Source organism: Channa argus, chromosome 9 (genome assembly GCF_033026475.1).
Source record: "Channa argus isolate prfri chromosome 9, Channa argus male v1.0, whole genome shotgun sequence".
Classification (NCBI taxonomy): domain Eukaryota; kingdom Metazoa; phylum Chordata; class Actinopteri; order Anabantiformes; family Channidae; genus Channa; species Channa argus.
In genome coordinates this window covers 433,169-458,027 of record NC_090205.1, presented here as the reverse complement: position 1 = coordinate 458,027, position 24,859 = coordinate 433,169, and the positions used below count along the sequence as shown (strand labels likewise).

Below are 24,859 nucleotides of genomic sequence, written 5' to 3'. Positions count from 1 at the left end.
AGTGTGGCATATTGGTAAAGTATTTAGATTAATTACAATATAATCGGAATCTTAATAGTTACATGCCTAAAAAAGAAGTTTCAAGTACTAACCCAGGACGTTGACCTGGATCTCAGCGGTCTTGGACCCACTGGAATTCTCTGCCAGGATAGTGTAGGTTCCTGTGTGCTCTTTGGTGACTGCTGCCATCTCTAGCTGGAAGTGATGCCTATGATGGGTGATGATCTGGCCTTCCTCTGATGTCAGGTTAACATCTCCTCTTCTCCAAGACACTCTAGGCATTGGTTTACCAAACACCTCGGCCTCCAGGAGTACTGTCGTTCCAGCCTTTAACTTGAAACCTTTCTGCATCCTGGCATTGAGCTCCACCCGTGGGGGAACTGTGTTTGAAGATTAGATAAATATGTGTAATTGTTCAGATCTGTGAGATATTGTGCTTTTTTTAGGTGAAAAGCTTATAGGAATCAGGTAAAAAACAGTAATGTTGTTATTATAATGACTGTCCAAAGGTTAAATTATGTCAACTGGACTTCTTCCTTTAGCCTGACTGAAAAACTCAAAAAGCTGCTTGGATAAGTAAAGAAATGTTTCCAACCAATAACAAAGAAGTGTAGTTGAAACTTTTCAACCTTCGGATAACTAAACCTGGATGATTAAAAACTTTCACCAACAGCCTGGTGAAAAACCTCTCACCATTCTCAGCACAGACTAGGATGGGATCTGTGGGCTCAGAGGGTTTGCTTATGTTTACAGCAGTTTTGGCAATGACTCTGAACTGGTACTGCAAGTCTCTCTCCAGGCCAATCACTGTATATTCCTCAGTTGGGACGTTCTGACTGCTGGTGTTGCAGCGAATCCATGTGTCTCCTGGCACTCGCATGGCCTCAACATAGTACCCAATGATCTTGCTTCCACCATCATTCTTGGGACGGGTCCAAACCAGAGTGACAGAGTTCTTGGTTACATCCAGGATCTCAGGTTTACCTGGAGTGTCTGTGACACACATATAAGCAAAAGTAAAGTACCAATGTTGAATTAATAAAATAAGCTTTTTGTGAGGGAGTTGTTGTAGAACATACCAACAGGTGTTCTAGCTGTGACAAATTCAGTCTTCTGGCTTGGTTTGCCCTGGCCAGCACGGTTAATGGCTGATACTCTAAAGGTGTATTCCAGGCCCTCGATGAGACCAGCACATGGGTACTCAGTGTTGCGGATAACTGTGTCATTCGCTTTTACCCACAGCAGGCTGTTCCTCTCCTTACGCTCAATGTAGTAGCCTGTGATGGGACTGCCTCCATCACTTTCTGGCTTATCCCAGGCCACAAACATACAGTCCTTGGTACTTTTGTTGATGCGACAGTTTAGGGGCTCGCTAGGGACATCTTGTGACAAAAAAAAAAGAAAAAAAATATACATATTTTAAAAATGTACATATATACAGAACTCAAATCTAAACCTAATCACTGTCTGCCCTGGAGACCTATTTTAGTTAACATTACCAAAGGGGAACTTGGGGACCATCCTGTCAGACTGAATGAAGTCTGACACACCAAAGCGGTTTTCAGCACGGATGCGGAACATATACTCCTTTCCAGGGGTGAGCTTTCCCAGCCTGCAGATGGTTTTTTGGCAGGAAGAGGCAGCTGTCATCCAGTCACCTCTACTCACATCACATTTCTCCACCACATAGTTGGTAATATTGCTGCCTCCGTCTTCCAGTGGTTTGTTCCAGGACAGGGAGCATGCATCAGAATCAATGTCGCTGATTGCCACAGGGCCCTCAGGAGGACCAGGAATGTCTGATACACAAAGAAAAATGATTTTGTCCCTTGTTGTTAATGTTAATTATCTCTTTATTATTTTACCCAGAATAATACTGACCTCTGATGATAGTCTTTAGCGTCTGGACCACCTTTGCAGAGCTGTTCTCAGCCACCAGGCTGTAGTCTCCACTGTCAGTCCTTGACACATCTTTTATAATTAGGACACACAGGTTGCCAGACTGGTGCACAGCCAGACGGCTGGAAGGGACTACTGCTTTCTCGCCACGCATCCACTTGCAGGTTGGGGAGGGCTTTCCAGAAACCAGTGCCTCCACTCTAAGTTTAGCTCCAGCTCTGGCACTCACTGTCTCTGGCATGACAATCTTTGGTTCCACTGCATGTAAAGTAAAGAGATTAATTCTCATTAGAGTTGCGAGATAATGTAGTGAAGCTGTGAGCAGCCTTTAGATGAATAATTGTGATCATTTTAATTTCAGCCCGGGAGCCCTTTTATAATTTTCATTGGTATTTGTTATTTTGTAAAAAATGCAACAACCACATTGTCACAATGAGATAGTTGTACATAAATTGGCAGCCTGATGGCATAATGACAAAAAACACTTCTTAATGATATTGTTGTCCTCTGACATAATAACTTACACATTTGTTCCTTGATCTCGATTGGCTGCCTAGTTTCAGTGAACAAGCTCAGGCCCATGATGTTCTTGGCAGCAACTCTGAACTTATACCTCTTGCCCTCCTTCAGGCCGCTGATGCTGACTGTCAAACCTTTCACTGTGGTGTAGGAGTTCCACACTTCCTTTTCAGGTTTTGCTGTTTCTTTGTCCTTTGCCATAGGAAGTGGAGGAGGCGGTAGATGAGCTTCTTCTTCTGGAACCTATAGAAATATTTTCTCTTTCAATAGTTTGTATATTTGTAGTTTAATTAAATATAAAATGAAAAGCGCTTCAATTAAAACATTGAGAGAATATATATATATTAAACAGCAGTATTACAGGTTTGACTTTGATTACTAGCTATTTTTTCAATTAAATCAGCAGCTGGTTAATGCAGTCATAATATAATGAATTTGATGATATAACAAACCTTCACAGGTGCTGGAAGGTCTGGTGGAGGTTTGACCTCAACATATTCAATTATGTAGCCCTCGATTTTGGAACCACCATCCCTCGCAGGCTTCACCCAACCAATTATGGCACTGTTTTTGGTGATTTCCAATACCTCAATCTTTTCACAAGGGTCTGGCTTGCCTGAAAAAGGAAATCACACTGGTATCTTAAATGTGACTATTGCCTGAAAACATAGGAAATTATAGAAATGTCCTTCTATTAAATAGAAAAATGATACAAGATAAGATAGCTGTTAGAGTTCATGAGCTCTTAGTGCTGGTGTCACGATTGTGATTAGGATATGTACGTACTGACAGGATCAGAGGCTAGGAAGGAAGTGGATGTCACTCTGGGAACGCCAGCACCATACTCATTAACAGCTGTGGCTCTGAAGTAGTATTCAGTGCCTGGGATAAGGCCATTTATTTTGAAAGGAATTTTGTCCATATCAACTTCAGCCTTGACTGTTGCCCATGTCTTGCGATCAATCTCACGCTTTTCGACAATGTAGTGAGTGACCTCACTGCCACCATTGTTCTCTGGAAGAGTCCAAGATAATGTGGCTGATGTCTGTGTGATGTCAGTAACTTCCAGATTCATTACAGGTCCTGGTGTGTCTGTCAGGTAAAACATTATAACAGTATTCTTATTCAAATGAAAAGTGTCATTTTTAACAGATAAAAGCTTTTGTTGATGGCTTTAGAGTTAAAATATCTAAAACAATTCTGAATGCGTAATTAAAAGACTTACCAAGAACCTTTACATTGACAAACACAGCCTTCTCTCCAGCAGGGCTCTGCAAAGTCAGGCTATATTTGCCAGCGTCATCACGGGTGCTGTCTGGGATTACCAGGAAAGTCATGGTGTCGATGAGGTCAACGTTTCCCTTCCTGACCACATTGTCAATCCCCATCCTCCTCCAAGTTACCTTGGGAGGTGGTCTGCCTCTGATAGTGGCACAAAGCCTAATGGGACAACCAGCTCTCACTGTCAATCCTTGCTTCAGGTTGGCATCCATGTCAATCTCTGGTGCCTCTGTTAGAAGAAAGAGTGCTGCTATTAGATGCCATAGTACATATCACATCCTATGTTAAACCACTTTCTCCCTCATGTTTTCATGTACAACTATTTGGTAGCCATAAAAGCCGTTCCATGAAGTCCTCACCTAGAATTTCTCTGGGGACAACAGCGCCTTCCAAGTTGCAGGGCAGGCTCATGCCCACCTGGTTCTGAGCTGATACCCTGAATTCATATACAAGTTTCTCATCCAAACTCGTGACTGTGAACTCACAGACAACCAGCTGAGCTGCTACATTGCACCTCTTCCAACCATCATCTCCTTTCTTGACAGTTCCTTGTGCCCTCATTTCTACAACATAGCCAATGATGGGAACGCCACCATCAGATACAGGCTTTGTCCAGCCCAGTGTGACAGAGGACTTAGTGCTGTCCAGAACCTTCAGATTGGTAGGTGGAGCAGGTGGCTCTGTAGGAAGACAGGTAAACATGAATGCATGTTGACTTTGTGTATAGAAATATTTTATATTACTACACAACTGCAAACATAAGCCAAAAATTATTTTTTGGTTACATACCAACTACATCCTTGGCAGTGATGGTACGTGAAGGCTTGCTTGGGCTGCTGATGCCAATGTCATTCACAGCCTTGACTCTGTACTGGTAGTCATGGAGGGGTCGGAGTCCAGTAACTGTGAGGCGAGTTCCAGGCATTGGATCTTTGTTGACCGGAGACCACCTGACTGCATGCTCTTCCTTCTTCTCCAACAGATAACCTGTGATTGGCTTTCCTCCATCTTTCTCAGGCTCTGACCACTCTACAGTCATCTCCTCCTTAGCAATCTTGGTGACTTCTGGTGCTTCAGGAGCACCGGGTACACTGAACTGGGTAGTAGCAAGAATTGCATCACTCTGCACTGCAGGTCCAGGACCCATCTTATTCTCAGCACGAACCCTGAAGATATACTCATTACCCTCTATAAGACGAGTGACTCTAGCTTTGTTGGTGATGATAGCATTGGAATGGACCGACCAGACTCCCCGTTTCTTTTCACATTTTTCAATGATGTAGTTGTAGATATCACAGCCACCATCATCCTCTGGGACTTCCCATGCTAGGTTGCACCTGTCGATGTTAATATCAGATACCTTTAGATCCCTGATGGGACCAGGCCTATCCAGTACATTGACCTTGGCAAGAGCAGAGCAGGTTCCTGCGGCATTGGAGGCAGTTAATACATATTTGCCACTGTCAGTGCGCCTAGCGCTGGTAAGCAGCAGCTTCGAAAACTCAACACCCGTTTCAATCTGAAGTCTGGGGCCCTTCTTAATCTCCTCTGTGCTTTCATCCTTGGTCCATTTTACATCAGGTTGGGGTTTGCCTCTCACTGTTGCCTCAATAGGAATTGACTCCCCAGCCTTGACCACAAGGGTTCCATCCAGTTTAATCTTTATTTCAGGCTCCACAAGTTGTTCCTTAACAAGGACCTCCGCTGTAGTCACCCAGTTGCTCTCCCCTCCCTCATTTTTAGTCTGAACTCTGAACTGGTAGATCTGGTTTTCAATACATCTGTCAGCCATGAAGTAAGTCTCTTTAATGGCACCCTTGTGCAGCCTCTCCCACTCTTTAGCATCCTTTGGTTTCTTTTCAATGTGATAACCCAAGTTACGGCTACCACCATCATATTCTGGCTTCTTCCACTTGAGGAAGCAGAAAGTCTTGCCGATCTCAGAAATATGGAAGTCGACGGGTTCACCAGGCTTTTCAATGGGATCAACTGCAAGCACAGGTATCTTGGTCTCAGTGGGTGGACCCACACCAATCTTGTTTTCTGCACTGACACGGAAGAAATACTCACAACCCTCAGTAAGAGGAGCTTTTATAAGGCGCTTGGTGCAGTCATTGGAGACCATGGTCCATCCCCTTTGGCTAGGTTGGCGGCACTCAATAATGTACTGTGTGATCTCAGTGCCGCCATTATCCTCAGGGTTCTCCCAGGACACCATACAAGAGTTCTTGGTCACATAGGCCACTTTCAGGTTCTGGCAAGCTCCTGGTGTGTCGAGGACATTTACAAGAATTGTGGCCTGTGCCTGTCCACTACTGTTCTTGGCAACAATGGCATATTTACCATAGTCTGACCTGACTGCATCATTGATGACCAGTTCACACAGAGGGTAGTTGTTGTTAATTTGAGTTCGCTTCTCCCGGGACAAAGCTTTGGCATCTTTGGTCCATGTGATATCGGGATCAGGTCTGCCCTTGACCCTAGTGATTAAACTGATTATCTGACCAGCCCTGACTGTAATAGAGTCACGGCAAGACATATCAACAGCAATTTCAGGGGGCACCAGGATGTCCTTTGCCAAGACAGTCTCAGCCAGTTCCCTGGGTTCACTGTCCCCAGCCTTGTTGGTGGCTCTTACACGGATTCTGTACTCAGTTCCCTCAATGAGACCTTGCACTCTATAAGCACATATTTTTATCAGGTCCTTGTTGGTTCTGTTCCACTGAGCAGTTCCTGACTTTTGAGCCTCAACCACATAGCCAATAATTGGACTTCCACCATCTCTTGTAGGCTTGGTCCAGCAGATGTCAGCATAGGACTTGCTCCAGTCCTTCAGTTTAAGATTGGCAGGGGGTCCAGGTTTGGTGATAGCACGAGTGGCCTTTATTGGCTTGGAGCTGGGAGAAGGCTCACTAATACCAGCAATGTTCTCAGCAAACACTCGGAACTCATAGCTATTGCCTTCAAATAGACCTGAAACTCTGAATCTCACATCTAACACAGGGGTTTTATTGACACGTATCCACTTTCCTGTCATTTCTCTGCGTTCAACCACATAGCCACTGATGGGGCTTCCTCCATCGTAGTCAGGGAGGGTCCATTCAATTGTCACAGCATTCTCTGTGATATCAGAACACTCTGGTGGGCCTGGTGGCCCAGGAGGGTTGAACATGTGCTTGGCAATAGTGGGAGGACTTTCCAACCCAGCACCAATCCCAATCTTATTCTCTCCACGAACACGGACAATGTACTCACGACCTTTTTCCAGCCTAGAGACCTTGGCATTAGTGGTAGTGCCACTGGAGCTAACAACAGACCAAGGCTCCCATGGCTTTTTCACATCCTTCTTTTCCACCACATAGTTAGTGATGGGCGTGCCACCATCATCCTTAGGAGCTCTCCACTGGATCATCATGTAATCAGGGGTGACTTCCAAGATATTGATGGGTCCAGTAGGTGGACCTGGAAGATCCAACACAGTAACATGCAGGGCAACGGTTTTGCTACCTGCAGGATTGGACACAGTGAGGATGTACTCTCCAGTGTCTCCTCTCAGGCACTCAGGGATACTGAGGATGGTTGAGGATCCTGTAGTCTCAATGTGATAGCGGCCTTCTGATACAATCTCTTTGCCATCAGTCATCCATTTGGCAGTGGGAATAGGGATGCCAGTCATCTTGGCTAGAAGAGCAATAGTGCTGCCAGCTTTGACAACAAGGCCTTCAATAAGCTTCACATCAACTTCAATAGCTGGTGGCACTAAAAGAACACATTTGCAACAATATTTGGATGTTTTGGGGTGATCTGAAGAAGAACATTGTATTTTGCAAAAGAATTGATAATGAAAAAAATCTTACATGTCTTCTCTTGGCAGGTGATGGGGACGCTGGTGTCAGGACGGCTCACACCAATGGCATTCTGAGCTTTGACCCTAAAGCGGTACGTTTTGCCTTCCTCCAAATTGGTGAGATGGGTGTGATTGTTAATTACGGTCTTGAAAGTGACCCAATCAGTTTGGCCCTCTTCTTGGTACTCTACAATGAAGCCAGTAATTTCACTTCCACCAGTGCGGTCAGGCCACTCCCATTCCAACCACACCTCTGTCTTTTCTGCATCAGTGTGGTGTAGGTTCTTGGGTGGACCAGGAGGATCTGAAAGGTAACCAGGATAGAACAATTAATTGCTGATGGTTTGTGGATTTAAGCTTCAAATAATAAATCAAATATTTTTAAGAATAGGTGGCACAGAACTCAAGTTTTCTCAAACCCTTATAGTAACGGGTAACTTTTTAAAAATTACTACTACTAATGGTCATCATTTCACTTTTTTGTTTTTTGTTATAAGTTTGTGGATGACAATGGATGGCAAAAATTAAATCAAACTGACAAATAATTAGAATGTTTACTAACATAGAGGATCCACAGCCTTGATGGGAAACTTGGTCACCACATAGTCACTCCTGCCAAACTGATTCTCAGCAGCTACCCTGAAAAGATACTGGATTCCTTCCATCAGATACATGGCCAGAAGACTCAGCTTCTTATTGGCTGCAGCGATGGGCACCCACTCTTCTGCAGCCACATCCTTCTTCTGCACAATATAGTGGGAGATGACAGCTCCACCATTATCTACGGGGGCTTTCCATGTTAGGTAGGCAGACTCGCTAGTTATTTCAGAGACCACCAGGTCTCGTGGAGGAGAAGGTTTGTCTGCATGGGTTAGAGTAGAATTCACATTTTTAAAAATGAAAAAAAATATATATTTTTAAATATATTTTTTCTTCATGGTATGAACACAAAGAATATAAATCTTTACATAAACACCACTGACAAAGCCTATACTTGCACTGATAGAGGTTTCACTTACTCAGTACAAGCACTGCAACAGTTGCAGATTTTTTTCCAGCAGCATTCTCTGCAGTGATTGTGTAGTTGCCAGAATCTGCCCGGACACACTTAGGAATGCAGACTTTGCTGCCAGTGGCGGTGAGAGCAACACTGATATGAGAAGGCATATCCCCATCGTTTTTCTTCCAGCTGACAGTAGGTGTTGGAACCCCTTTAATGCTGGCACTCAGGGTGATGTCAGTGCCTAGCATTGCAAGATGGTCACGTGCCATGTTAGCATCTAGCAGCAATTCTGGCTCCTCTGTAGATAGAAATAGGAATAATTTTAAAAATGACACTATAGTGTATGCAGGGTCCAAAACTAGGTAAGTAAAAATATAATAGCTTCACAAATTATTCAAACAATATGTTAACGTGGACTTTTTCTGAGATAAAAATGTTGACATGCCAGCAGTAACTTAAAAAAGTATGTGCTTCAAAATCTAATGCAAAGAGATGAAGGATAACTAATGAATCTCTTACCCAGCCGGTCATGGACTGTGATGTGCTGTCTGACATAGGCTGGGTCAGATTTGCCAGCAGCATTGACAGTAAAGATCCTGAAGGCATACTCATGTCCCTCATTCAGTCCTTTTACCACATAATGAAGGTCAGGGCATTCTTCAGGACTATTGTTGGCTGAAATCCACTCCACGGCTCCGGGCTTCTGGTACTCAACAAGGTAACCAAATATACGGCCCTTTCCATCATGCCGGGGCATCTGCCACCTTAGGCTGACAGTGTCTTTGGTCTTATCATAGGCCTCAGGAGTCACTGGAGGGCTGGGACGTACTGGTGCAATATCGTAAAAGACAGTCAGTTACAAATGCGACTTTGTAACTTGTTAGAAAAGATGGACATGCTTTTGATATTTCACTCTTAAAAGTTGTTAGGAGAATGTTGGATGTACTTTTTTTAGTACCATATGTTTGTTCTGTTGCAATCATTTGACTGAGAATTTTTAAATATTTTAATAAATGCTAATACTGGATACAAATTTAATCTTTTTGTGCACAAGGCAAACAATGTTTAATTAAATACAAAAACACCTATTTGGCAATAAAATACAGAATGTAAGATAATACTACATTTTGTCATTTGGCAAACACATTTTAAATACAATTTTCATATCTTTACTAGCAAAGACTGACCAATGGGATCCTTGGCAAGAATGGGTTTAGATGGGACACTGGGGTCTCCAGTTCCCAGCTCGTTTTCAGCCATAACTCTGAACTCATACTCGTAGCCCTCCACAAGGTCCTGGACTCGGTACTGAGTGGCTGGGTACAGTGAGTCTCTTGTGACTCTGGACCACCTCTTGGCTGTGGTCTCCTTCTTTTCCAGGATGTAGTTAGTAATGGGCTTCCCCCCATCACGAGGCCGATTCCATAGCACCAGCGCATTGGTGGCATACACCTCCCTGACTGCTGGCATCTCTGGGGCCTCAGGAACTCCTGCAGGGGGGAAAAAGGAACAAAATCTAGTTTATCATTTTTTTACTTTAGATAATTTGAAAAATACAAAATAATATTTATAGGGTAATATATTATATAGTCATGTTAAGCAAATTTTTATTTGTACTAAATCAATTTAGGAAAGTGTAAACATAAAAAAATGATGTGCAAGATGTGTGAACGTACTGAAGAGATCTTTGGCTCTCATTTCCTCAGACTCCAGTGGATCACTGATGCCGTACATGTTCTCAGCAGAGATTCTCATAATGTACTCCCTGCCCTCTGTTAGCCTGGTGATCTGGGAGAAAAAAAGACGTTAAGATCTTTGAATTTCACTAATCCCCTTCCACTAGAAAAAAAAGGTGTATTGGTCGGATACAAATTTCTAAATACCTGAAGATTTTGAGAAAACAATCTGGACCCACCTTGCAAATGGTCTTGGTTGTAGCAGCTGTTACTGTAGTCCAGATGTCTCTGTTGACGTCTCTCTTCTCGACAATGTAGTTAGAGACATCAACACCACCGCTGTCCAGAGGAGGCTTCCATGAGATAACCATATACTCCCTGTGTACCTCCTCAAACACTACTGGGCCAACAGGAGGCGTTGGACGGTCTGCAGAGAAAAAAGAAATACCAATGGTATTAAACAAAACAAAAATTCAGGAAAGAGGGATGTTGGAATCAATCAACTTTGACTGTTTTTCAGCCCTATTCAGGACTATACTTAATACCGTTCTCTTGATATAAAATCTCCTTAACCTTTATAAATCTGTCTGTTTGTGATGATGCTAGCTTGTATCAACTCTAATTTTCTCCATCGGTTTTGGCTACATACCGACAACTGTAATGTTGCTGACTCCCTTCCTAGATCCAGTGCTGTTCTCCACCACAACCATATATCTGCCACTGTGCTCGCGCTTTGCTTTTATGAGACCCAGTGACAAGGTGGTCTTCGTGTTCTTAAACATAATGTGTTTGTCAGCCTTCAGCTCCTTGTCATCTCTGTACCAAACAATGGATGGAGAAGGTTTGCCGGTGTAAGAGCCCTGCAGCAAGCAGCTCTCCCCCACACGGATGATAATCTTATCGCGGAAGTCCACCTCGATGGTCGGTGGCTCTGTAAGAACAGAATATGCAGTTAGACAAATGTGTTTCTATTTTTCCTGTTTTAATCCAAGCTACTGTAAATATTAAAAAGATCACAAAATTACACAGTTCTGAACGTAATTAATGTGGTTTAGATAAGAGAGTAACAATCAGATTTATTAGCCAATTGTGCATGTAGAGAATGGAGAATGATTCTTGGTGTTAACTTTCCAAATACAATGTAGAGGCATATGTATTAACATAAAAATTAAACAAAATAATCTTCATCAAATACACAAAAGGCAAGATGGACTTTGTACATCTTCTTTGAATATTTTTCTAAATTATTTAAACCATGGAGTTGTGCATTTTTTGTTAAATTGACAGTCCATTACCTAAATTAAATTAAATTAAATTACAATTAGAAATTGAAATGTTTCTTAACATCTACCTACAGCCTACTAATTGCTAATGATAACTGGCTTGTTTCTGTCAAATTTCACTGAATTTTAGCTAGCATTTCTGATGAAAATTCATAATAAATGTTTAATAAAATATATAATCAAGTCTCTATTAGTTGATTTTCACAAATCCTTTAAAGAAAGAAAGATTAAAGACTGAAATAATGTCAGTCAGTCTCAAAACTGTTTAAAGCAATCAGTACAGCTGATAGTGTTTTAAAGTCCTCACCTAGTTCGTCCTTGCAGGTGATTGGCTTTGTGCAGAACGATGGTTTGCTGGGTCCAACTTCATTTACAGCGATGACCCTGAACTCATAACTGTCACCCTCCCTCAGGCCATCGTATGTGTATTTCCTGTCCAACAAATCCTCCTTTGTAAGTCTTGTGAACTTGTCTTTCCCAATTATACGTGCCTCCAAGATGTACATGGTGATCTCTGAGCCACCGTCATTCTTTGGCGCCCTCCATTCAACACTGATTGAATCCTTGGTGACCCTGGTGACCTCCAGATCTTCTGGGCGGTCTGGCACACCTAAAGGCAATGAATATGCAAAGGCAATTTTATAAAAAAAGGGAATTTGTTTTGTGATTCAGTTCACAGATAATTGTACAGAAGTTAAGGACCTCACCAAAAAAAAAACATTTTGACACCGCCTAAAATCTCTTCCTTATTCAAAAATCCAGGTTCTTGGCTATTTTTTACTTGAGATTCTTACAATTTTTAATACCCTTCATTGAACTCATGATTCCTGACTTTTGACTTTACTTAAAAAAAATAATTGACTATTTTTAAAACGTTCTAAGTCTTCTAACTCTTTATAAGATTTCTTTAAATGTATTTTTTTCAGAATTCTCTTTACTAGTTTTTTAACATTTTTAAAGGTTCAACTTAGAAGGTTTTAATTCCCAGTACATTTTTCCCTAAAATACTGACATAGATGAGTGTTCACCATGTTTAAATAAACTTACTCATGCGTTCCTTGATCACAATGGCGGCTGCGGTCTCAACAAATGGTCCGATGCCAATTGCATTCTCAGCTGCCACTCTGAAAAAATAGGACTTTCCAGGGGTCAGGTCGTAAGCCACAGCGTTCTGCCTGCTGGCCGTGTAGGAGACAGAGGTCCAGGACTTACGCTCACCCTCACGTTTTTCAACTATGTAGTTACTGATGGGAGAGCCACCATCGTTGTCTGGGAAGAACCAAATAAGCTTGCAGGAGTCAATTGTCAAGTTCTCAGCAGTGAAGGGGATGCGAACAGGCCCAGGGACATCTGGGGTAGGACACCAAAATAAGAAAAAGAAATCATTTTTTGAATTGTTCTAATATTTCTCAGGGTTTTATTTTCATAAAAAAACAGCATCTTACCCAGAACTTCCACAGTGATATTTTTTGTCTTCTCCCCACCGGCATTCTTGGCAGTTAGTGTGTAGACACCACGGTGTTTCCTGGTGCAGGGTTTGATAACAAGAGATGAACTGATTGCTGTTGTCTCCACCTTAGCCTCAGGAGGCAGGGCAGCTCCATCTCTGCTCCAGATTACCTCTGGGGACGGCTGACCTGACACGTAGGCTATGATACGGATCACACCCCCAGCGTGGACCACAATCTTCTCCTTCACTGAGGCATCCAAATTGACCTCAGGAGCAACTGTGAGGAACAAACACAACATTCATTCTTGTTCTTCACAAAGTGTGCTTATTCTAAAAAAATCATAGTTGAGAGACAATAGTGATAAAGAAATTTGTAACCCTGTTAAGACTAAGACTTTTTGAAGACTCACTTGTTCTGTCGTTGACTTCCAGAACCTCTGGAACCTCACCTGGTTCACCATTACCAACAGCATTGAAGGCAATTACCCTGAACCTGTACTGACTGCCAGCTTTCAGCCCAGTGATGACAAACCGAGTGCCACGGATTTCTGTCTCCTTGGCCTGAAAAAGACAAACTTTCAGTTTAAAGGTTGCTCCTGAGCACAGATCCTGAGGACAGCATGTAGAAAAATTACCAAAAGATTAATGAGGGAACGATTTGGTTCTAAAACTAAAGACTGAAGAAGTGCACTGTGCCTACTTCAAAGTGTTAGTAAGCAATAGTTAGTAAGCAATAGTTAGTAAGCAATAGTATTCCTTTTACTAGTTTCTTGGAAATAAAGTGTGTTTAACCTGGTAATATTTTCCATATTGTGTTAAGAGGTGCAATATATTTTTATGCAGCTTTCATTGTTTGGCCTCTCTTGAGAAGAATTGTGGAAAATAGTGACACAAAAAAGTGAAATTAAAAAATTTTCCCAGGTCAAACAGATTACTTTTTCTTAGCTGTTGTGCCTTGTGCTGTCCTGATGTGTTTGTACTGTTATAATTAGAATTTGCATTCACCATAGATCACATTCAACTGAATTAACAATTTTGTCACACCTTAATTTTGTTAGCTTATCAGAAACATCTCAGTTCAGGTGTTCATCTCACCTTGACCCAGGCCTCTGTGCCCTCTTCCTTGAATTCCACCCAGTAGCCTAGGATCTTGGAGCCTCCATCCTTCAGGGGAGGGATCCACTCCAGGTCCACTGTAGACTTTGTCCAATCATTAACCTTGGGGGTTGGTGGAGATGGTGGAGCTGTGGGAGTAGAGGACATGTGGTTAGCATCTTGTTCTGTAAATTTAAAACATATGGTTGTCTTATTTCAGTGTGTGATTCTTACAGACTGGGTCTCTGGCAAAGATTGGATCTGTGGGAGGGCTGGTGGGTCCAGGTCCTGCCATGTTGATAGCAGCAACTCTAAACAGGTACTGGGAGCCCTCAATGAGTCCGCTCACCACGAACGACTCGCCCATGCCCATGGGACGAATGGGGTCACGAGTAACGCGAGTCCAGCGTTTGCCTGTTGTCTCTTTACGCTCCAGCCAGTAGCCAGTGATCGTGGAGCCACCATCGTTCTCGGGCTCCTCCCAGTTAACGGTCATGGAGTCCATGGTGACAGCAGTGACCGTCGGCTTCTCACACTGACCAGGGACAGCTGCATGAACATGGACAGAAAGTATCGAGGGTTAGGAGACCAAAGACCAAGATTTTTTACTAAGGTTTGTTTTGGGGCATTTATTTTGAAGACTTTTTTCAAATGGGGGCCAGGACACATGGGGAGAGAGGGGGAATAAAATGCAGCACAGGTCCGTAGCTGATGAATTAAGTTGAGATGCCATGGTTTAATGTCAAGCGCTGTAACCATTGGACTACCAGGGCCCTCCACTATCAGAACTTTCATGTTAAGTGACTTAAGTTTATATTTTGACATGAAACTACCCTTTTAAATCACCACTTTATGTAGACATCACCTGCACAGGATAAAGATTAAAGTGATTCTACAGTGAAAAAACACTTTGGGATGATTTGGATAAAAGCACTATATAAGCAGAGCATTTACAGAGCATGTCCTATTAACTGTAAAAAATCATGTTAATATTAATGTAGACAGTAAATGAGAGACAGTTCAACTCACTGTAGATGTTTCGGGCGACCTCGGGCTCACTGTCCAGTGGTTCTCCGACTCCATACTTATTCTGGGCCATGATGCGGAACACATACTCGTGTCCCTCCATCAGGTTGTCCATGGTCCAGACACGTTCTTTGGGTTCATTTGTGACAGGCACCCAAGTCTTCCTGTTGGCCACCCTCCTCCAGATGACGTAGTTTGTAACTTTGGAGCCCCCATCGTCCTTTGGTGGCAGCCACGACAGTGTGATCCTCTCAGCTCCGATCTCCTCAAATTTAATTGGAGCAGATGGAGGACCGGGCCGTCCTGCAACCACAGTAAATCAAAAAGAGTTAAGACACTGACTGAAATCCTCTTAGTGACTTATAACTGCTGTTTAACAGGGTACAAATGTTACTAGGGTAACTACTAGGTTATCTTTGTGGTGCTTACTATTAGCATTGTTGCTCATGTCACTTTTGTTATATATTTTTTGGCCATTTTATTGAGGTCAAAGTAAAACTAAAGACCTAAAAAAACAGTGATTAACTATTGTAAAAATGATTTGTATAGCTAAGTAACAATTAGGTAGTTTTTGAAAAAGAAATAATAAAAATAGTAATAGCAGTCACTGGATAAACAAATAATTTTTTTAATATCATAAACATGATTGTGTCAGTTATTGCTAACAGATGCAATTGCATTTTAAATTGTGGTCTTTAGTGTGTACCGAGCACGTTGAGCCTCATCTCCCTGGAAGCCTTGCCGAAGGTGTTCGAAGCCACTAGTGTGTACAGACCAGTGTCCGGGCGCTTGCCCTGCTGAATCAGCAGTGTGCAGTTGTCATCAGAAACAATCTTGTTGATGTGCTCGTCGTATTGAACCTCCACCTTGTCATCAGACTTGTGGGGCGGAGCCTTGTACCAGGTGAGCCTGGGGAAAGGACAGCCACAGATTTTGGCCACTATGCTGATGTCGGTGCCCTGCTCGACCTCCATGAACTCATCTAGCTCGATGGATGGAGCACCTGTGAGAAAGAAAAATGTACTCTTTTTTTAAAATGAATTGCTTGTCTTTTTAACATAGAATTACAATCTAATCTTGATTACAAAAAGAAATCAGTGTCCACATTTTGCAATCTAGATATTTTCAGGTTATTTATGTAGATACTTTTGCCTGAATCAGTGCATTTGTCGATTTACAATTACAACAAAATGTAACAAATTGACAGTTCTAGTGCATTAGTAGTGGGATTACTATATATAGCTATTTGGTTTGACACTTCAGAGAATTGTTTGACTTATGAGAGGATTTAAAAACAGAATGATCCAAACTGTACAGCAGAGGTGGAAAGGTCCTGGCTTTTAGTCCAAAAACATGGTATTTCACTATCGCTATAATTCAACTCTAAAAGGAGAATGTATGAATGTATGATGTGGTTTTCATATTTTTTCAGACAACAACAGAGATCTACAAAACAGACAAACAAGCCAATCCAGGTTACAGACTGACAAGTCACCAAATGTGAGCATCTGTACAGTGATAGAGGACAATATAAGACGAATAGAGAAAATGTTCTTGGATAAAAGTGCTCATAGTTCTGGTCTTACAAGTCTGGTCCTGCATGACAATGGGTCCAGCGGTGGATGAAGGTCGGCTGGCTCCAACCTCATTGTATGCCACCACTCTGAACTCATACTCGTCTCCCTCTTTCAAGTCTTCCACCTTGAAACTGGTAGTGTCCACATCTCTTCTGTTGCACCTGCAGGACATAGCAGTTTAACAACAGCTGTTTTCAAACATGGACTCAGTTAAGTAAGAAGAAAATTAGACAACTATTGGTTTGTATCACAAATATGCAAATAATGTATTCAGTTTTTGTTGACAAAGATGTACGGCAGAATAGGTCAAGAACATCTACTTTTGTAGTCCAAACAAAAGTTTAGACATGTCCCTTATCCAAAATGGACCTGAGGATAATTAGACCTGTTCCGAAATGCTAAAGAATATAATTTAAACCTGGACTGATGTCAAATTTGTGTTAGTAGCAACCAAGTGGTGTAATGCAGATCTTGCAGCTGAAGTATTACCTCCTCCAGGACTCCTTCTGAGTGCTGCCAGCACACCAGCAGAGCAGATCAACACTGTAGTGTGTAACACGCGAACCACCATCGTTCTTTGGAGCCTTCCAGGTTAAAGTCACTGTGCCTTTCCTCACGCTCTGAATCTTTAACCTTGTTGGAGGATCTGGTGGATCTGCAGGCACAATCAATAATTGTAAGATCAAACACTGGTATCCACTGAGCAGAAGCAAGTTCCCTTTTTGAGATAATAAATTCATTTAAGTTTCATTGCTTGTAAAATGGGAGATTTGGAGATTCCCTGGTGGAACAAGTACACTTAGTCTTTTAATAATCCTTTTGAAATAGATTATGTCTGGAAAACTAGAAATCAAGTTTTATGAGTGTTAAATTAAGATTGTATGTTAATATTTTATGTATATATGACTGCCTACATATAACCTACAACCATACAACGATGTCCTAGGATATCGATCTGAGATGCATAAGTCTCCTATTTCACATCCTAGCTCACACACCAGGTGTGTCCTTGAGCAAAACACACAGCCGATGGCTGCCTACTGCCCACCTGCCCAAAATTTAAATCCAGTATGTATGTGAAAATGTATGTGTACTCAATGATGATAAAGATGGAAATTTCTGGCGAAGTATTTTGAGTCACAACACGAGTATTTGTGTCCAACGTAATAAAAGTAAAAAAATTTAATTCTGAGCGGCACCAGTGTAAACCAGCATGAAATAGATGGTAGAGCAAAATAGGAAACAAACATACGGATGGGATCTCTGGCTTTCGTCCTCTGGATGGTGGCGAGGTATGGGCCAAATCCAAAGCTGTTCTCAGCGCGGACGCGGAACAGGTAGTCCTGACCATCTATCAGGTCTGGAACCAATATAGACTGAGCAGCACAGGCTGGGTTTACCTGGAAGAACAGGATAAGGGTCAGACTTTACATGTATGTTTTTTGACCATACAGCACAGGTTGTATGTGTGGGGTCTTACTTTGGTCCAGGCTTTGCCTTCCACTGTCTTCTTCTCAATAAAATAGCTCTTCACTCTGTCTCCTCCGTCACACAGTGGGGGTTTCCAGGTGAGTCTGCAGGTTCCCCTTGTCACATCGCTCACCTTCAGGTCTCGAGGAGGTCCAGGCAAATCTGTGGAGCCACAGAACAAAACTTGAATACGTTAAGGAATGTCACTTGTTATTTTTATCTCTTTTATCTTATTAGAATTAGTATTCAATATGCAATAGTCTTTTTTGTACATTGTCATCAGTGTTTCACATAAAAAACATGGAAAGTCTTAACATACCAAGCACGTTGACTCTAACTTTAACCACTTTGTGCCCTGCAGGGCTCTCAGCATTGATGATGTATCGGCCACTGTGGTTCAGTTTGCTCTGTGGGATCACGACCACAGAGGTTGTATCGGTGGAATGGATCTAAGAAAGAAACAATAGGATGAGCTTAGATATCACAGGTCACTGGAGCACCCTGGTAGCCCAATGGTTTGGGTGCTGTCCCATTTTACTGTAGGGTCTTGGTTTAAGTCCAGCTGGGGACATTTGCTGGATATCAACTTGTTCCCTGTCCACCTCTTCACTATAAAACTATTAATACAGGCACAAATATATTCTGTTAAATGTATGTATTTAAAATGCAATAATTTTATCTTTAAGAGCTTAGAGTCAAGTTTTCCCCCAGTTGTTTTAAACCTTTGGTGAATTACAGTGGTAGAGACCTTACGACTAAAATGGACAGAAGCAGCATTTGGATTTATTTTTCTGCCTGGGATTTGTGGCATGATGTCTAATTAAATTGATCAATTATTCGTTTGTACAGATCCCTTGGATGGATGGTCAAGCTTTTATTCAAAAGTAAAACAAATTCTAATCTACAGTTCTTAAATGTTAAGTGAAGATCTGACCTCCGAATCAACAGGAAGTGTGTGAAGTTCATTCTTCTTCTCTGTCTCTGCTGTTCCATCAAAGGTCCAGGTCACTTTGGGCACAGGCCGTCCAGTGATGGTGACGGGAATCGTGATGGTTGTTCCTGCTCTGCAGTTTATAAGGTCGCTTGCGCTCACATCCAAAGTCACAGTCGGCTCAACTACAGAACAAATACACACAAAGGAGAATGCTCTGAATTGTTGGTTCATATTCAAGATGTCAAGATCTTTTACAGGGCACTGGACTGCAACACACACTGTGTAACAGTGCATACTGTATGAAAAAACATAGAATCCTGGGTATCTCAGGGATCATTATGCGGAACAGAATTCATGAGATGTGAATGTTAAAACTGTCTAATAACGTGAGATCCAAACATTTGATCCTTTTGGATTTTCAAATTAAATAACAGGTCTTGAGGCCATGAAAGGAAAACTGGTTTGTGGTAGAGTTATTAGAGATATTATCCACATATAAATCACCACATTATTTCTGTGTGAATCTTACTCAGGATGTCTTGGACCAGGATGTCACCTGTCCTGGCGGGCTCTGATTCACCAGCTGCATTAACAGCATAAATCTTGAACTTGCACTTTTTCCCTTCCTTCAGGTCAGGGACAGTGATTTCAGTGGATGGGTGAAGTTTATCGGCAGGGTTTACCCTCCTCCAATCAGGAGAGCCCTCCTCGTGGACTTCAATGATGTAACCCTTGACGGGGCTACCACCATCTCTGTCCGGTGGGCTCCAGGTAAGAGTGATGCTGTTTTTCGTCTTGTCTTTAACCATGGGGGTTCCAGGCGTGCTGGGGGGATCTAAACAAGAGAAAGATCGGGGGGTCAAAGGTCAATCTTTACACTTCAATTCAATTCAACTTTATTTATATAGCGCCAATTCACAACAAAGTCATCTCAGGGCACTTTACAGAATAAAGTCAAGATTATAAAGATATATAAAGAGAACCCAACAATTCCCCTGGAGCAAGCCATAGGCAACAGTGGAGAGGAAAAACTCCCTTTAACGGAAGAAACCTCCAGCAGAACCAGGCTCAGGGTGGACGGCCATCTGCCTCGACCGGTTGGGGTGAGTGGAAAGGGGAGAGAGAAAAGAACAGAGCAACAAAAAGCAACAACAAAACATCGGGCAGATTGGTAGGACCAGTAGCTGCACGCTGGTAGACACACAGCTTCAAAGCCGGGGGACACCTGCAGAAAGGGACAGAGAGAGGGGGACAGAGGAGGACAAAGACAACTACGGGAGAGAACACACAGAGTTAATGACATACAGTGGTGACAATTGCGGGGTGAGAGGAGAGGAGGATGGTCAAGAGAAGGGAAAGAGCTCAGTGCATTGGGGGGTGGGTCCCCCAGCAGTCTAAGCCTATGGCAGCATAACTATAATTAACTATATGCTTTATTAAAAAGAAGGTTTTAAGCCTAGACTTAAAAGTAGAGAGGGTGTCTGCTTCCCGAACCTAACTGGGAGCTGGTTCCACAAGAGAGGAGCTTGATAGCTAAAGGCTCTACCTCCCATTCTACTTTTGGAAATTCTGGGAACCACAAGTAGGCCTGTATTCTGAGAGTGAAGTGGTCTACTGGGATGATATGGTCCTATGAGATCTTTTATATATGATGGAGCCTGACCATTCAGAGCTTTATATGTAAGAAGCAGGGTTTTAAATTCTATTCTAAATTTAATGGGAAGCCAATGGAGAGAAGCTAGTGAAGGTGAAATATGATCTCTCTTGCTAGTTCCAGTCAGCACTCTTGCTGCAGCATTTTGGATTAATTGCAGGCTCTTTAGGGAGTTACGGGGCATCCTGAAAGTAGGGAATTACAGTAGTCCAACCTAGAAGTAACAAATGCATGGACCAGTTTTTCGGCATCACTTTGAGACAGCATGCTCCTAATTTTGGCAATGTTCCGTAGGTGGAAGAAGGCTGTTCTAGAGATTTGTTTTATATGTGAGTTAAAGGACAGATCCTGATCAAAATAACTCCAAGGTTCCTTGCAGTAGTACTGGAGGCCAGACTTATGCCATCTAGTGTAACAATATGGTTGGACATCATATCTCTGAGTTTTTTGGGCCCAAATACTATGACTTCAGTTTTGTCTGAGTTTAAAAGTAAAAAATTGTGGGACATCCAGGCCTTTATGTCTTGTAGGCATGCTTGAAGCTTTATTAACTGACTATTTTCATCTGGTTCCATAGATAAATATAGCTGGGTATCATCAGCATAACAGTGGAAATTTATGGAGTGTTTTCTAATAATGTTGCCTAAAAGAGACATATATAAAGTAAAAAGTATTGGTCCTAACACAGAGCCTTGTGGAACTCCATAGCTAACCTTTGTGTGCATGGAGGATTCATCATTAGCATGAACAAATTGAAATCTATCAGACAGATAAGATTTAAACCAAACTAGTGCAGTTCCTGTCATTCCAATTTCATGTTCCAGTCTCTGTAATAAAATGTTATGATCAATGGTATCAAATGCAGCACTAAGATCTAACAGAACAAGTATAGAGATGAGTCCATTATCTGAGGCCATGAGAAGATCGTTGGTGACTTTTACCAGTGCTGTTTCTGTACTATGATGAACTCTAACTCCTGACTGAAAGTCTTCATACAAATTATTCCTATGAAGGTGATCACATAATTGTTTTGTGACTACTTTTTCAATTATTTTAGAAATAAAGGGGAGATTAGATGTTGGTCTGTAATTGGCTAAAACACCTGGGTCAAGACAGGGTTTTTTAAGTAATGGTTTAATTACAGCTACCTTGTAGGCCTGTGGTACATAGCCTGTTTCTAAAGATAGATTGATGATATCTAATATGAATGTATCTATTAAGGGTAACGCTTCCTTGAGCAGCTTAGTTGAAATAGGGTCTAGCAGACAGGTTGTTGGTTTAGATGAGGTAATAATTGAAGTTAGCTCAGAGAGATCTATGGGTAAAAAGCAGTCTAACAGGGATTGGGGCCTTATCCATGATTCTAGCACTGCTGTACATGAAGATCTATCTGTAATTTTTGGGGGGAGGATCTGGTGAATTCTTTCTCTAATAGCTACAATTTTATTCATAAAGAAAGTCATGAAGTCATTGCTGCTCAGAGTTAAGGAAATACTAGGCTCAACAGACCTATGGCTCTTAGTCAGCCTGGCTACAGTGCTGAACAGAAACCGGGGGTTGTTCTTGTTTTCTTCTATTAATGATGAATTATATGCTGTTCTGGCATCACTGAGAGCTTTTTTGTACTTTTTCAAACTATTTTTCCAGGCTAAATGAGATGCTTCTAACTTTCTGGAACGCCACTTCCTTTCCAACTTTCGTTTTTCCTGTTTTAAGTTGCGTGTTTGTAAACTATACCATGGAGATCGCGTCTGCTGGTTTACTGCCTTCTTTTTTAGAGGGGCAACACTATCGAGTATTGTACGTAGTGAGGCTGCAGAATTGTCAACAAGATAATCTACTTGTGCAGGAGTAACATTAAGGAGACTACTTTCCATTCCAATTTCCATTCCAAGCAAATGATGAAGAAATAATTTCTTTAAATTTGTTGACAGCTTTTTCACTTAAGAATCTGCTATAGTGGAATTTTTCCCTAACTGCTATATAGTCCGTTATTGTAAATTCAAATGTTATTAAAAATGGTCAGAAAGAAGAGAGTTGTGAGGAAATATGGTTAAATTATCCGCTTCAATTCCATACATAAGGACAAGGTCTAACGTGTGACTAAAACAGTGAGTGGGTTTATTTACATTTTGGGAAAAACCAATTGAATGTAATAAAGAATTAAACGCAGTGCTCAGGCAGTTACTGTCAGCATCTACATGAATGATAAAGTCACCCACTATAATGACTTTATCTGTACTAAGCACTAAATCAGATAGAAAATCAGAAAATTCAATCAAAAACTCTGAATAAGGGACTGGAGGACGGTACACGATGACAAATAATAGTGTTTTTTTTAGTTTTCCAGTTTGGGTGTGAAAGGCTAAGAGTAAGGCTCTCAAATGAGTTATAAATATCTTTAGGTCTAGGGTTTATTGATAAGCTACAATGGAAGATTGCTGCAACTCCTCCACCTCAGCCTGTGCTTCTAGGAACATGATAATTAATATGACTTGGGGGGCTTGACTCATTTAAACTGACATATTCTTCCTGCTGCAACCAAGTTTCAGTGAGACAAAATAAATCGAATTGATGATCGTTTATTAAGTCATTTACAAACAGAGATTTAGAAGAGCGAGATCTGATATTTAATAATCTACATTTAATAGTTTTGGGGTTTTGTTCTGTAAGAGGAGTAGTCTTAACATTTATTAGGTTATTATGATTAACTCCTCTTGTTGTCATATTTACTTTATGTAATTTAGGTCGGGGAACAGACACAGTCTCTATAGGTATCTGGGAGTTGTGGGCGGGTGATGGTTGTAAGGATACTGCAGAGAGGCATGTAGGACTGGATCTCTGCATCCTAGGCTCAACTCTGGATTGTCATACTTTTGGTTGTTTAATAAAACCAGCCATATTTCTGAATAAGAAAGCTGCACCATCTAAAGTAGGATGGATGCCATCTCTCCTAATCAGCATGGGTTTTCCCCAAAAACGTTTCCAATTGTCTATGTAGCCCACATCGTTTGCTGGACACCACCTAGACAGCCAGCGGTTGAATGACGCCATGCGGGTGTACATGTCGTCACTGGTCAGATTTGGCAGGGGACCAGAGAAAATTACGGAGTCCGACATTGTTTTGGCAAAGTTAAACACCGATTCAACATTCATTTTAGTGACCTCCGATTTGCGTAATCGGGCATCATTAACTCCCACGTGCATAATAATATTACCTTATTTACGTTTATCCTTAGCCAGGAGTTTCAAATATGATTCAACGTCGCCCGCTCTGGCCCCAGGAAGACATTTGACTACGGCCGCTGGAGTCTCTAACTTCACGTTTCTGACTATGGAGCTGCCAATTACCAGAGTCGGTTTCTCAGCGGGTGTGTCGCTGAGTGGGGAAAATCGATTAGAAACGTGAACCGACTGGTGGTGAACCTCAGGCGTTTGTTTAGCATTAGATCTCTTACGAACCGTCACCCAGCCGGACTGGCTTCCCGGCTGCTCGGGAACTGCCGGGGGACAGCTAGCAGGGGCTACGTTAGGTCGGCCCGCACCAGCTACCGGGGCCTGACTAGCGGAGTTGTTTTCCATGGTACGGAGCCGTGCTTCCAATTCTGTGAGCCTCGCCTCCAAAGCTGCAAAAACCTTACACTTGTTACATATACCATTATCACTGAAGGAGGCAGAGGAAAAACTGAACATGAGACACACCGAGCAAGTGAGAGAAGGAGAGACAGAGGGAGACAGAGAAGCCATTGCTAATGGATAACTGCTAAGCTAACGAAGCTAATATAAGTGAAATGTGGAAATTGTAAACTTTAGCTGGTTATGTTTTGCAAAAGCAGGTGCTTGTGTAATACAAGCGTATGTTACGACTAAGTATTAATTCTTGTGTGAAGAAATCACTTATTTAAGTAAAAATAACAGCTACAATTAATCAGTAAACAGTCTTTCTACACTTATTAAATAACTTGCTTTCGCTTTCAGCACAAGTTCCAAAGGACATCCTGAGGTGGCAATGTATATGAAATTTCCAATGACACACACATTAAAGGTCAGTATTTCAGTACAAACAACACAGAGTATCTCTTCAAATATTAAAACAGTAAACATTTTCTCTGTTGTTGTCCGAAAAACACAGTATTTTCATAAAT

The 24,859-nt window shown here is 41.8% G+C and overlaps 1 protein-coding gene across 1 annotated transcript in view; it reads right to left on the bottom strand.

Annotated features, from left to right (window-relative positions):
- The window catches only part of LOC137133295 (titin-like), a 189,449-nt gene that overhangs the window by 55,653 nt on the left and 108,937 nt on the right, over window positions 1-24,859 (bottom strand). The window contains 34 exon segments of the mRNA XM_067516775.1: window positions 93-380; window positions 694-993; window positions 1,080-1,382; window positions 1,500-1,799; window positions 1,882-2,157; window positions 2,424-2,661; window positions 2,871-3,034; window positions 3,205-3,510; window positions 3,644-3,928; window positions 4,059-4,379; window positions 4,489-7,458; window positions 7,557-7,850; window positions 8,109-8,408; window positions 8,566-8,847; window positions 9,069-9,377; window positions 9,737-10,039; window positions 10,226-10,337; window positions 10,465-10,652; window positions 10,875-11,156; window positions 11,816-12,118; window positions 12,556-12,858; window positions 12,954-13,235; window positions 13,369-13,519; window positions 14,054-14,202; window positions 14,288-14,602; window positions 15,083-15,382; window positions 15,786-16,082; window positions 16,666-16,817; window positions 17,146-17,311; window positions 17,909-18,056; window positions 18,137-18,288; window positions 18,446-18,575; window positions 19,061-19,242; window positions 19,590-19,895. Coding sequence (XP_067372876.1) covers window positions 93-380; window positions 694-993; window positions 1,080-1,382; window positions 1,500-1,799; window positions 1,882-2,157; window positions 2,424-2,661; window positions 2,871-3,034; window positions 3,205-3,510; window positions 3,644-3,928; window positions 4,059-4,379; window positions 4,489-7,458; window positions 7,557-7,850; window positions 8,109-8,408; window positions 8,566-8,847; window positions 9,069-9,377; window positions 9,737-10,039; window positions 10,226-10,337; window positions 10,465-10,652; window positions 10,875-11,156; window positions 11,816-12,118; window positions 12,556-12,858; window positions 12,954-13,235; window positions 13,369-13,519; window positions 14,054-14,202; window positions 14,288-14,602; window positions 15,083-15,382; window positions 15,786-16,082; window positions 16,666-16,817; window positions 17,146-17,311; window positions 17,909-18,056; window positions 18,137-18,288; window positions 18,446-18,575; window positions 19,061-19,242; window positions 19,590-19,895 — 11,157 coding nt within the window.